Genomic DNA, 14,383 nt, shown 5'->3' with positions numbered 1-14,383 from the left:
TGACAAAGATGTGCAAGTTATTTAAACTTTCTGTGCTTCAGTTTCCTCGTCTGTAAAACAGAGATAACAGTGCTTACTCTATAGAGTTGCCATGAGAACAACACGAGATAGTAAATGTATCACACATGTTAGTACATCACAACAGTCCCTGGCATACAGGATGGGCCAGCATCCTTTGGGTGTCACCAGCTTAGAGATGATTCTAGAGGAGTGCCATGGATGTGCTCTTTGAGTGTTCTCATTTGAGCTTCTATGTTTAGAACAAAACCCACCAGAATCTTTCATTATAAGACAGGTGCATTTTGGAAACTGGGAAAGAACCTAGGATTTTATACTATTACAACTGAAAGTGAACATGACAGTTTTCTCGTCCAATGTTTCTTGTAATTTTGTAGCCACCGAGCCACAAAAATTTATGCTCTAAAACAAAGAAAACCGAAGCCATTGTCTTCCCTACTCACTCTGAGATCCTTCTCCTGAACCCAAGGACTCCATGGAACACACTTTGAGAAACACTGACGTAGTTTAAACACTCAGACAGTAAAGTGTGATTAAGTGGCCACAGAGATTAAGTGGCCCAAAAGGCCACAGAGTGATTAGTGGCCAAACTGGGATCAGAAACCAGCTTTCCTGGTTTGTATGCTGAGCAGAGTGAGCGAAGTTTCGGTGTGAGCAGGGGGCCAGCTGTGACATTATGGTTAAACCTCAGCGGGGGCTGAAGCCCATCATTTAGGCTTTATCTGGAGGGCTGGCATCTTCATCCTGCTCTACAGGTCTTCAGGTAGACGCGTCTACCCCAGGAAGCCACCCTGGCTCACAGGAACCACTGTGTCTGGGAAGAAAGGATGGAGAAATGCAGATGGAAAGAAAGGGATGGAATCAAGTGACGCTCATTATTATTCTCGGCTTCTGTTAGAGCCCTAATGAAGGGGCTGGCCAATGGACTGTCTTCCTTAAAGCCTCACCATAAAGCCAGCCAGTGCTTAGGTGGACAGTCAGCTGGAAAACATCTGGAAGAGTGCAGTTTCTGGGAAACGCACACAGTGCAGACCCTAAGAGTGCTAAGCTCCATCTGATTAATTCCGTAGCCGCACCGACCGGCGCCCTCCGTGTGTTCCTGGCCTCTCTCACTGTCAGGACACTTTCGTGAATGGGGCCTTTTAGAGCACAGGGTGGGAGCTAACCGAGAATAGAGCCCCAGACAAGAAGAACAGAGGTGAGAGCTCTGGTGCCTGTTTGGCTGCAGACTTGGGCAAGTAACTTGAGCTCCCTGGGCAAAAAGAAAAGGTTGAAGCGGACAAGGGCTCTTTGATTTGAAAACATCCATCGTTCCAAAGCAGGAGTCTGCAGCAAGAGGCCGCCCTCTTTGCAGAAGAGCTGGCCGAGGCCTTCCCAGCTATATGGGCAGAGTCAGGCTATCAACATCACGGAGACACAAAGTGGGGTTAAGGATTTCTGAATGTGAAGCCCCTCCTCCAAACCCCTCCTGCAAAGGAAGGGAAATGTGACATGATCTGCTAAGCGATACATCATTTCACAGTTTTTTGGGTTGTTCTGTCCTGGGACTACTGGCCTGCGTGATCTGTTGGTTGAAAGAGAATGTGGAGATCACGGGAGAGATAGAAATAAGGCTGACATAAGTGTGTGTGTGTGTGTGTGTGTGTGTGTGAGAGAGAGAGAGAGAGAGAGAGAGAGACAAAGAGACAAAGAGACAAAGAGAAAGTGGTGGAAGTGGAAGCCAGACATTTGCCAATGGTCAGCAGGTCAGTCTAGGGGAAAGAAGGCACACAGCCTGTCACTTTCCCTGATGTGACTCAGATGGAAAAACCTGGGGAAATATTCTGCCGAGGAGACCATTCCTCCAGCTCAGCACTTAGATCACATAGTCTCCAAAAGCCGAAACCTATTCTTAGATCTGTCATTCATTCATTAATTCAATATACATTTTCCGAGCACTTACTATGAGAAGAGATTGATGGAAAACATGGCCTGGTCTTTGCCCTCAGGAAGCTCACAGCCACTGTGTGGCAATTGCAGCGTGGTGAAGGAAGTCCAGGGTATTGGGGGAGCACGTTGGTGACCCCCCCGCCAATTCCGCTGTGGCTGATTAAAAGAAGGTTTCTTTGGAGAAAGTCATGTCACCTGAAGGAGAAGCAGAAGCCAGCCTGATGTTGGAGGAAGTGGGAAGAGAAGGAATGTTCTCGGCAGAAGGAGGACTATAGGCTTTCTAAACGTTTTTCTTCATGCTTAGCAGTGTTGTACAGATATTCATTACTGGACATATATTACGTTTATATAAAAGGGATTTTAGGATTTGAAGGATAGCGATGGCCCTCCCTCAATCAGAGAGCACCAGTGAGAACTTCCTTAGGTCTGTGACAGCCTGACAGGGAGGGAAGGGAACACAATAATGACCACTACTAATCCCGGTATTGGAAATGTTTGTTAGTTCCTTTCTATATGTGAGCGTTTCCCACATACCTCACACTTAGTCCTTACGATGATTCTATGTAATAGATACTACTGTTATCACCCCCTTTTTATGGATGAGGAAACTGAGGCCCAGAAGTCACACGACTGGGAGGAGGGAGAAGCGGGAGTCAGAGGCAGTCCAAAGGCCAGAGCCCCGCTTCATCACCACCAACTAGGCTTTGCCGCGCTTCTCTAACAGAGTAAAGCGATACACACAGGGGATCAGCTAGTGTTCTAACCTCACCCTCTTCTAAGAAGCAACTTCTTGCCATCAGCTGACTGTGTTCTTGTCTCCTCCAAGTCGGGGTGAGGGGCACAGGGGAGATGCTTCATTTGGGCGTGGAGAGGGATAACAGGAGCGCAAAGCAAGAAGTATTGTCCGAAGGTTGCATGACAATGTAATGAGTGGATGGGTCCCAAAAAACCACATCAGCATCACAGCTGCTGGACTCCACTTTGCTCTGGCCATACCAGCAATATTTACCTTGTGCTAAGTTTCCGAGTTTCAAAACAGCGACTTCAGTCTAAATGGTTTATTAAAATTCCCTTGGGACGCCTGGGTGGTTTGTCTGGTGGTTGCGCGTCTGCCTTCGGTTCAGGGCGTGATCCCAGGGTCCTCCCTCTCTCTGTGTCTCTCATGAATAAATAAATAAAATATTAAAAAAGAAAAGAAAATTCCCTTATATTGATGTTGTTCTGTGATGCAATTCCTAGGTGAACCACAAGGTGATGCTGCAGACAGATCTAGGGATTTGTTTGAAAGGAGAGGTTTAAGCATGTTTGTATTTTATGAATTACGATATAGCTACACAAATATTAAGCAGCCACTTGAAAGTATGAAGTAAAGCTGTATGGCTTTTAATAAATATCTTTTTAAAAAAGATTTTATGTATTTATTCATGATGGACACAGACATAGACCAAGGGAGAAGCAGGTTTCCTGTGGAAAGCCCCATGTGGGACCCGATTCTGGGACTCCAGGATCACACCCTGAGCCGGAGGCAGACGCTCAACCTCTGAGCCACCCAGGTGCCCCTCCCCTATATTTCATAAACGCTTATCACTTTCCCATTCTAAATCTCTATATCTTTACATCCATTTCCTTCCTCTGACCTGCACATTTCATTATCTATCATCTATCAAATCTGACAGGACCATTATTTCTCACACCATTCAGTGTTCACACGTAGGGATGTGTTTGCCAGCGATTCCCTGCTCCCTGGCCAAAAAGTCATGAGCTCTCAAAGCTGTTCAAATAAGTCATAGGGACACCTGGCTGGCTCAGTCTGAGGAGTGTGCGACTCCTGATCTCAGAGTTGTGTGTTTGAGCTCCACATTGGACATAGAGATTACTTAAAAATAAAATCTTTTATTTATTTTATTTTTTTAAGGATTTTATTTATTCACTAATGAGAGACACACAGAGAGAGACACAGAGACACAGGCAGAGGGAGAAGCAGGCTCCACGCAGGGAACACAACATGGGACTCAAACCCGGGACTCCAGGATCACGCCCTGGGCCGAAGGCAGGCGCCAAACCGCTGAGCCACCCAGGGATCCCCAAAATAAAATCTTTAAAAAAAAGTCATAGGGTGCCTGGGTGGCTCAGTCTGTTAAGTGTCTGCATTCGACTCAGGACATGATTTCAGGGTCCTGGGATCGAGCCCCACGTCAGGTTCCCTGCTCAGGAGAGGAGTCTGCTTTCTTCTTCTCCCTCTGCACCTCTCCTGCTTGCTTGCACACGTGCGCGCGCTCTCTCTCTCAAATAAAAAAAAAAAAAAAAAAAATCATCTTAAAAAAAAAGGAGTCATAAACAGGCTGGCTCAGTTGACAGTCAGGGTCGTGAGTTCAAGCCCCATGTTGGATGTAAAGATTACTTAATGGAATAAATAAATAAAACCTTTTTATTTTTATTTATTTATTCATCATGAGAGACAGAGAGAGAGGCAGAGGGAGAAGCAGGCTCCATGCCAGGAGCCCGACACGGGACTCGATCCTGGGACTCCAGGGTCACGCCCTGGGCCAAAGGCAGGCGCTAAACCGCTGAGCCTCCCAGGGATCCCCAATAAAAACTTTTTAAGAAGAGTCATAAACTACCTATGGGGGTAGAGGGTGGGGAGTGGGTGAGCTGAGAATTTTTGTACATGGGGGAGGTATGCAGGATGGCAGGAGAGGAAGTGCACATAAAAGTACTCTGGATGCAGCTGTAGCAACTCAAGTCACCGGATGTGAAGCTCAGAGGGGAGGGGGCCTCACAGAGTTTCTCAGACATGCATGCTAGTCCCCCATACAGATCTGCCTTCAATACAGAAGAGTTTGGGGTAAGCTCCTTCAGCTGGGCTGGGGTCCTGGGATGCTGCCTACAGAAGGGAGTCATTTTCAGTATTTCACACAAACAATTGTGAGTGTGGAAGCTCAGACCAAAGACTTGAGAATGTTTAATCTATTCATTCTAACAAGATACTCACCAATTGATTTACCACTTCAAAACATCACTCTGTCTCAGGAGTTCCAGTCAGGGAATCCATGTTTGTTTTTGGTCAGGGGAAAAGGTTGTGATGAGGAGGTTTAGCTTATCAGGCTGTTTATGTCTCACTGTGTTCCATTTTTTTAATTTGATGACATCTGCAGAATGTTAAGGGCAACAATTGAGTAAACTGGATGTTTGACTAATTGCAACAGTTTCCTTATCTTTGAAATAAGTGAGCATTTATTCTTAGAGAATCTTAGCTGGAACCACCTTAGAGATTGTCTGTGGCCCATGAACATTGCCTTGGAGAGTTTTGAGAAAAATCCAATGCCCAGGTCCCGCATCATACCAACTGAATCAGAGTCTCCAGAGATAGGATCAAGGGGCAACACTAGTTTTAAAATCCCACAAGTTATTCTAATGCAGCCAGGACTGAGAAACAGCCGTAGTCTCACAATACAGAAGTTGAAGAGATGAAGTGACTTGTGCTCACTTTGGCAGCATATATATGAAGAGACAAAGTGATTTGCCCAAGGTCACAGTGCTAGTAAGTGGTATCTTACCCCTAACTTCCCTGACAGCCCAGCCAGTGTTCTTTCCACTATGCTCTTTTGTGTCTTCTAGAATTTAGGGTTTTGCTGAACATCATAGTTAGGTGGTTTACAGTTGAGGGAGAAGGGACAGGGTCCATCAGAAAGGGTGGGTGGGGAAACTTTTAAGGACTCAATGCAATCAAGGATTCTCCAGAACATGGTTTCCGTCAAGTCAGCCTGGTGGGAGGACAGTCAAATGACCTTTTGCTGAAAGCAGTGCCTAATACTGTAGTGTATATTTAGTTCCTCATAGAGCAAGTCAGCTGCTCATGACTCAGTTCCACCCATGAAGACATTCATGAATAAGTGTTCTCACTTTCAGGAATTAATCACATTAAAGTAAATGACATGGTATATCAGTGATTCTTAATATTTGGGGTGGGTGTTGGGGAAAACTAACAGGTTCCATTTGAGAACTAATAAAAGCTATAACTCCTCCCCCCCTGCTGAAAAATACACATACATAAATGTTGCGTGTAATTTCTGGAGATTCACAGACTGTCCCCTACTCCCCAACTGCACCCCCCTCAAATTCATCCTTTGACATCGTATTAGGATCTCCTGGATTAGATGCTTTTGGAGCTCTGTTTTTTAGTGTTTCTCAAAGTGTAGTCCAGGAACCAGAGAAATTAGAATTATCAGGGGTGTTTGTTCAAAAAACAATTTCCAAGGACAGCCATAGACCTACCGTTTCCGAATCTCTGTGGGATGAAGTATAGGAGTCTGTATGATATTAAAACTCGGGGATGCCTGAGTGGCTCAGCAGTTAAGCACCTGCCCCTGGCTCAGGATGTGACCCGTGGTCTCAGGATCGAGTCCCACATCGGGCTCCCTGCCTGGAGCCTGCTTCTCTCTCTGCCTATGTCTCTGTCTTTGTCTCTGTCTTTCTCTCTCTCTCCTCTCTCTCTCTCTCTGTGTGTGTCTTTCATAAATAAATAAAATCTTAAAAAAATATATTAAAACTCCCTAGATGATTCTTTCGGACACTAACATTTGAGAATTAGTGCTTTATCCCAACTTGAGATTTTTATAGTTTTTGAATGCTTTCATTTGTTGACTGAGGTTTCATCTGTTCACCTGTCAAGCATACCAAATAGTATGTCTAGTATGAGTTCATTAAAGCATATTCACATGTGGATATGCACAGGAAAAACAAGTGGAAGGATAGATTTTCTTTCTGTGTTTAAAGAAGATTCTGGGCAGTGGCGACGGCGGCGGTGAGAGGATGAACAACAAGTTCGACGCATTGAAAGATGATGACAGTGGGGACCATGATCAGAATGAAGAAAACAGCACACAGAAAGATGGTGAGAAGGAAAAAACGGAACGAGACAAAAGTCAGGGCAGCAGTAAGAGGAAGGCTGTTGTCCCTGGGCCAGCAGAGCATCCCCTGCAGTACAACTATACTTTCTGGTACTCCAGAAGAACCCCTGGCCGTCCCACCAGCTCACAGAGCTATGAACAGAATATCAAACAGATCGGCTCCTTTGCCTCTGTGGAACAGTTCTGGAGGTTTTATAGCCACATGGTACGTCCTGGGGACCTGACAGGCCACAGTGACTTCCATCTCTTCAAAGAAGGAATTAAGCCCATGTGGGAGGATGATGCAAATAAAAATGGTGGCAAGTGGATTATTCGACTGCGGAAGGGCTTGGCATCCCGTTGCTGGGAGAATCTCATCCTGGCCATGTTGGGGGAACAGTTCATGGTTGGGGAGGAGATCTGTGGGGCTGTGGGTCTCTGTCCGGTTTCAGGAGGACATTATTTCAATATGGAATAAGACTGCCAGTGACCAAGCAACCACAGCCCGCATCCGGGATACCCTTCGGCGAGTGCTTAACCTACCTCCCAACACCATTATGGAGTACAAAACCCACACCGACAGCATCAAAATGCCAGGCAGGCTGGGCCCCCAAAGGCTCCTTTTTCAAAACCTCTGGAAGCCGCGGTTGAATGTGCCATGACCCTCTCCCTCTCTGGATGGCACCATCATTGAAGCTGGCATCATCGGAGTCTCTTGTTCTGTTGGCGTGCTACCTGGAAGATCCTTCTGTCCTGGACAAGAGGAATTGGAAGAGCATTTTATGTTTTAAGAACAGGCTGATATACAGCAGCTACAACAACAGCTGAGATCACTTAATAAATGGTGCTAAACTAAAAAAAAAAAAATAAAGAAGATTCTTCCTCTTTCTGAGTTGAATTTCTCCATCTGAAAAATAGGGTATTGCAATTAGGCGAACCTCAAGGCCGTCCTGCTCTGGCTGTCCGCGACACCAGGCTACCCACCCGCTCCCTTGTCCATTTAATCACATGAACTGCAGGGGCATATGAAACACGTCTTATGGAACAGGCGTTCGTAGAATAATTCCGTGTTATTAGTGTTCATATTACGTTATGATGCTTAGCAATCTTTTTAATCCAGCAAAATTATTCTCTTCTTCCTCAATGAGTTGGAACTGAAATAAACTCTACTACCTACACCCCGCGAAAAGTTAATCCTCTCTCTTATTAAGCCTTAGAAAGAGCCGTCCGCACGTATCTCTTGGGCGCAGAAGAAGGACTGTGAACCAAAAAGCCAGGGCGTGGTCGCCCCGCCCACCGACTCCTACATCACCTCCCCTCGCGCCGCTTTCCAGCGAGGCGATTGGCTAAGCGCAAGAAAGGGCCCCGCCCCAAGTCTTATGACCCGCACCGAGGCGGCGCGTCCTGGCGTTTGCAGTGCCGCGCTCGGTGGTCCGCGGTCCTCCCGCCCGGTGTCGGCGAGCCCCTTCCCGGGTGTTGCTGTGCCGTTGCCACCGCCCCCTCCCGCCCCGCCGCCGCCCCCCCGCTTGGCGGAATCATGGTGTGCTTCCGCCTGTCCCCGGCTCCGGGCTCGGGGCTCGTTCTGCTCTGCCTTGTCCTGGGTGAGTTGTCGGGCCCTCCTGCTCCGTCCGTCAGCCTGGGCCCGGGGAGCCCAGTGCCAAGGCCACAGGCCGCAAGCCTGGTCCGGGGGAAGGGAGCGTGGGGCAGGCCGCGCGGCTGACCCTGGGCGGCGGCGCTTGGCCCGGGGAGGCGAGCCGTGACCTACGGAAGGCCTGACCGAGAGATGGCGGGGAAGAAGGGCCCGTGAGAGGGGGACGGGGCAAGCCAGCCGGGTGGGCGCCCAGGGAGTAGGGGGGGAAGAGTGGGGAGTGGAGCAGCCCTGGGGAGGAAGAGTAACTTGGGGAAGAGACTAAAAAGAGTGAGTCTAGGAGGGACGTACGGGCGATTCTGGGGTGGCAGAGACCATTGGGAGACTCCTGGTTTCTTAGGATCTGGGTAGAGTTTTGAAGATGGTGGAAAATTATGGGGTGGGAGCGAAAATTGGGGAGAGAAGGGAACCGCCTTCGCCTGCGCGCAGAGCCTTGGGGGAATGGTGGGGAGTTAGGGGCGCTTATGACCGTAGAGTCTGGGGGACAGTGAGAGGGCCGGGGGGCGTTGTGTGGGTGGAAATTTGAGGCCGTGGAGGAAGGGTGATGAGAGAGATGAGGACCGCTGCCGGATTTGAGTTTGGTGGTTGGGAGTTTTGAGGGGTAGGGACCTAAGGTGACCCCGGGGCAATTAACAGGCGAGAAAACTCGGACCTAACCTCTGGAGACTAAAGGGATGAGGGGGAACTTTGGCGGGGAGTGATCTGACTTGGAGGTGCTGAAGATGTCGCTTTTCTACCAGTTTTGCTACTTCCTCCCAGCCAGATACTGATTAAGAACAAGCAGGCAAACCAACTTAAAGCCTTAAAAAACAAAAAAACAAAAAAACCAAAAACCAGAAACCTCCGGGTATTTCAGCTGGGAGGGCCTCCCAGATGTGCGGTTTTGGGGGTGGAGTATTGAGTCGTGTATACTGCCTCTGCCTTCCGAAGCTCGTTTTCTTCTCAGTGACACAACTGGCCTTTTACTTCATTTTTGGAGGAGGAGGATAGGTGACTTGCCAAAGACTGGGTTGTTACCAAGTCATAAGAAAGGCTGGATGAATGTTGGCTGATTGTATTATCCCCCCCTCCCCCAAAGATCACTGGGTCCCTGAGGGCTGTAATGCCTGAAAGGTGAACTTTGACCAGAGTGTCTCTTCCTGACCTGATTCATCCTGTGCTTGTTGCTATCCACCAGCTTGCTGTTTGTGACCAAATAAAAGAAAGGGGGAACAAACCCAGGTGGTGGGGGTGGTGGTGGAGGGAGGGGAGGGAGTAGGCTTATTAAGGGTCCGAAAGGGCAGTGAGAGGTACACAGTCTGTAATTCTCATTTCAGTAGAATAAAATCAGCACCCTAAAATAGTGGATTCTCAAACTGGGAACATTTGGCACTATCTGGAGACATTTTTGGTTGTCGCAACAGGAGATTGCTTTTGGCATCTAGCGGGTAGAGGCTGGGGATGCTGCTAAACATCCTACGGGGCATAGCATAGTGCCCCCATCCCCCAACAAAGAATTTTACACCTCAAAATGTCAGAAGTGCTAGAGTTGAGCAATCTTGCCCCAGAGTGAGAGTGCTGGAAGGGTGGGTTCTTGATGATCTAATCTAGTGCTTCTCAAGGATCTTTTTGAGGAGGTACCTGTCAGATAAAAACTTATTTCTAAAATAATACTAAGAAGTTATTTGTTTCTTTCACTCACACTCTCACCAGTGTACAGTGGAGTTTTCCAGAGGCTACACAATGTGTGATGACATCACCACCACTCTCATGGCTCTGATGTTGTATTTTAGTCACTTCTTATTTTTTATTTCGAATATGGCAAATACCGACAGATATAACGCACGTAAACCAATGTGAATAAGAGAGTAAAGGGTCCTGACACCAGACGTTTCAGACTCCCCAATCTAGTGCAGCTGTGCACATAGGGCAGGAGACACCCCTGTAGCCCTTCTGAAAGGAAGCCTTGGAGACTTTGCTCAAACACAGTTCGAAGCTGTTGTTAACACTGCTGCCAGGCACTTACTGAGGGGCCAGCGACCCTAAGAGAGGATTGTTTACAACGAAAAGCACCTTATCAGTGGCTAGAACTCATCTGACCAACGCATCTGTTAATCAGTAGTTCACTGCCAATTGAATCTGCACAAACAACCCGGTTATTGTTCAGAGAAAGTGAAAAAAAAAATAATAATTGTCCTACTTGTTGGCTTTCGTGTCATTAGATTTTTTTTGTTGTTTCTTTTTTTATGAAAGCTTTTTTGTTTTGTTTTTACAAAAGCTATGCTTGCTCATTGCAGAAAATAAACAAGCAAGAAGAAGCACATGAAAGAACCCGTCAGCTCATCTGCTAGTTTGCCATTTATTGATCTGGACTAACTAGATTCGTCTTCTTGGAAGAGTTCCAAGATCGATTTCCTCCACTTCCAGGTTTAGAACAGGGTTTGGGGGGAGTAAAAGTTCATAATGTACCTAGATTAGATTTTTAGAAGGTATCAGTGAACTAGAAATCCTCTCTTCTCCTGGGCTGCTTTTCCTGACAGTTGTTGGTTCAGTGCGGAACTCAGGTTCCTTCCATGTGGTTTTCTCTCTTAAGAATCGAGCTGGTCTTCAGTTGCCTGGTGGGGTTGGCACGTCACTTTTCATATATCAAAATACCAAGAATGGGTTTTTAAAAACTCAATAAATATTTGTAAAGTACCTGTTGTGAATCTTGTGCTGCTGTTCTGGGTACCAGTGAAGAGGGATCTGCCCTGGATTTATAGTCTCATTAGCTTGAGTGCTCAAGCTGTGCCAGTTTCACTTTGTAACTTTATAACTATCCTAGCTCCACGGAAACTTTTTAAAAATAGCTACTTTAGGGCAAGTATAGGAAAGAGTTCTTAGGAGTTATGTATTGGTCCTTTTCACAGAGATTAAGTCATGCTCCTCATTTGAATGAATTATAACTGACTAGAGAACTTTCTGAAGAAAAGCGATACGATTTTTCCAAAGCTCTACAGATGCATTATAAAGAGAGTAGTGGATAAAAACCATTTCCTAGCATCATCGTCTAAGTGTTTTTTCTTTGTGACATCATAGATTTCAGAATTCTGTGGCTATTGATTTTTACAACTAGTTTGACTTCTGGTTTTTATAGGGTTGATGTTTTTTTTTAAGATTTATTTATTTATTCATGAGAGACACACAGAGGCAGAGACACAGGCAGAGGGAGAGGCAGGCTCCCAGCGGGGAACCTGATATGGGAGACTCGATCTGGATTCCGGGATCACGCCCTGAGCCAAGGCAGATGCTCAACCGCTGAGCCACCGAGTCGTCCCTGGGTTGATGCCTTTCTGGGTGGGAGAAACCTCCTATAAATATCCTGAGTATGTACTTTACTGATAGGAAGCCCTCCCTCCCGCAGATGTTTATCGATTGCCTGGTGAGCAGAGACCCCAGCATTGCAAGGAGGGCCAGCCAGGTGACCATCTGGAGAATAGGAGTAAATCTTGTTGTTCCCAAACTCTTGGGTTATTAGGCTAGCCTGTTCTCAACTCTTTTTAAAAATACTTTTGCCAGTTAAGACTCCCCTATGGCACTAGTGTCCGAGAGCAAAGACTATTCTTATGCACTGTTATTTACCATTGCCCACTTAGCACAGCACCTGGTACAACGATCAACCCTCAGTACATTTTTGTTGAGGGTATTCATTGGTGGGCACTGGGGATATGACTGTAAATTAGACCCGCTTGGTCTCCTTTGTCTTCTGTGAACCTTAAATTACGTTTTGCAAGAAATTTTTTGTGTCTTTGGATTGAGAACTTCAAGATCAGTGCTAAGCTGTACAGATAATTATAAGACAATTAACTGATGTATAATCCCATATAATAATGCTAGTATCTTACTTGTACCCCTTCAGATACACCTCCACAGTAGGGTAGGTTAGCATGGAGAACTAGGAAGTCCTTGGTGAGAAAGAGAATAAGAGTTTCATAAAAAACCAATCTGTCTCCTTTTGGAGGTGATCTAAAAGAGAGAGAAAGTAAGCATGAGATCTTTCTGTAACCTTTCCTTAAACGGGTAACTTTGATTTCAAGGTTATGCTAAAATTATTTTTAGCTGTAATAGAGATACTTGAAAGAATAGGCTTATTATTTGTCCATTAGTCTTTGGTTATCACATCTGATAGGATTTTAGATCTTCAGATATTTCCCAGGAGTGCAGCTTTCTTCCCCTATCTCCTTGAGTGGAATTTGTGATCAACAATTATTTCACAGCACTGTAGCTGACTTAAGTGATCCTTGGTGCAGGAAGACTTCTCTTCCTCCTGTAGTGACAAAAGCATTCCCATCATAATTTCATATTAAAGTGATCAGAGATCGCCTCAGATCCAAAAGTGTACTTTATAAGTACTTGTTGGTATCTTGCTGTGCATTGCAAAAGAATTCTGGAGGTCTGCCAAACACCACTCACTCAGCAATAAGCATTTTCCATTAGTTGAATAGTGTTGAATCTTACTTCCTTACCCACTCTCTGGTCTTAAAAATAAATTATTTTGTAGCTTAGAATCATTTCATTACTTTTCTTTTTAAAAGAGATTTACCAGAAATTGAGAGTATCAGCAACTGAATGGGGTGATTGTACCTATATTAGGAAGCATAAATGAGGACTTGTAAATGAGGAACAGTTTATCTGATTTATTAAACCTACGAACAGAAAGAATAAATAGGTACTTGTATGCCTATGTCATGTGCTTTAAAAAAAACTTTATTCATTTATTTATTTAAAGATTTTATTTATTTGTTCACGAGAGAGACAGAGAGAGAGGCAGAGACACAGGCTCCCCACGGGGGAAGCCCATGCGGGACTCAAACCCAGGACCCTGGGATCATGCACTGGAGCCAAAGGCAGAGGCTTAACCACTGAACCACCCAGGCACCCCATGTTGTGTGTTTTTTTTTTTTAAACCCTTTGCCCAACATCATTCTGAACTGATGAGTTTGAGTTTAGGAGTTCATGGTTTAATATGATGAAAGTAAACAAACATACAACTAAAATTTGGGAAGGATTCCTTTAGGTGCTGTATTTATTAGGAGGGAAGCTTAGAGGTTGGGATATCTAACTTGCTTGACAAAGTTATCTTAGCTGTGAAGGTCTTGCATGCTTTCGAAGAACTTGTTCGAGAAATACTCCAATTCTTAGCAAGGATAACTTGCCTATAGTCTCACAGCTAGTAAATTGGACTGACTTGATTTGAATTCTAGCTTTTCAATGCCAGGGATGGGCCTCTTAATTGCCTCATTATATTGCTTCTTAGATCATTGTTTTTTATTGGTTTTGTTTTACCACTAGTATTATGTTCCCACCCCACCCCCCTTTCGTTTGCAAATGTTTGCAAATCTTTCAAGTACACTTGCAGTCAGATAGACTTGTAAAAACCTACCCACTTTTTGCTGCATCTCCTGCTTGGAGAACTAAATTGTGAATTCTAAAAGAACGTATAAACGAATTTTTTGGAAATAAGATTGAGAGGATAATTAAATTTGAGAAAGTTGATTTTGAGGCATGCCTTTTTTTCTTTGGAGAATAAACTCTCAGCTCTATAATTATACACTCTAGGATATGTTCAGCTGTGTGGGTTTTTTTTTTAAACATTTAACTAAATTTAATTATTTTTTTATTTGAGTATAGTTGACACAGCTGTGCTTTTTTTAAACTTTTAAAAAATATTTTATTTATTTATTCATGACAGAGAGAGAGAGAGAGAGAGAAGCAGAGACACAGGCAGACGGAGAAGCAGGCTCCATGATAGGAGCCCGATGTGGGACTCGATCCTGGGACTCCAGGATCACGCCCTGGACCAAAGGCAGGCGCCAAACCGCTGAGCCACCCAGGGATCCCTGTTTTTCTTTTTTTAATGTCATAGAGACCTTTAAACAAA

At 45.3% G+C, this 14,383-nt stretch overlaps 1 protein-coding gene, 1 long non-coding RNA gene and 1 pseudogene across 4 annotated transcripts in view; 2 read left to right on the top strand and 1 right to left on the bottom strand.

Annotated features, from left to right (window-relative positions):
• Nucleotides 1-387: 387 nt before the first annotated feature.
• On the bottom strand, nucleotides 388-5,092 carry LOC118353762 (uncharacterized). Its single transcript, XR_007409538.1, has 3 exons — nucleotides 4,940-5,092; nucleotides 1,961-2,142; nucleotides 388-832 (listed from the first exon to the last, which is right to left on the bottom strand). It is a non-coding gene; the product is annotated as an uncharacterized LOC118353762 (long non-coding RNA).
• Nucleotides 5,093-6,736: 1,644 nt separating this feature from the next.
• On the top strand, nucleotides 6,737-7,701 carry LOC112649155 (eukaryotic translation initiation factor 4E type 2-like; annotated as a pseudogene).
• A 486-nt stretch (nucleotides 7,702-8,187) lies between these two features.
• Nucleotides 8,188-14,383, top strand: part of LAMP2 (lysosomal associated membrane protein 2) — a 37,521-nt gene continuing 31,325 nt past the window's right edge. For 2 of the 3 annotated variants that reach the window (XM_025431211.3, XM_025431210.3), the window contains exon 1: nucleotides 8,228-8,437. In XM_025431211.3, the coding sequence (XP_025286996.1) occupies nucleotides 8,374-8,437 (64 nt within the window). In that variant the 5' untranslated portion in view covers nucleotides 8,228-8,373. Of the gene's footprint in view, nucleotides 8,438-14,383 lie in introns of all 3 variants that reach the window. The other variant, XM_025431209.3, reaches the window with a different exon arrangement.

The sequence above is a fragment of the Canis lupus genome, chromosome X (assembly GCF_003254725.2).
Source record: "Canis lupus dingo isolate Sandy chromosome X, ASM325472v2, whole genome shotgun sequence".
In the NCBI taxonomy this organism is placed as follows: Eukaryota; Metazoa; Chordata; class Mammalia; order Carnivora; family Canidae; genus Canis; species Canis lupus.
The sequence above is the reverse complement of the archived record's forward strand: the minus strand, read 5'-3'. Positions and strand labels throughout refer to the sequence as shown.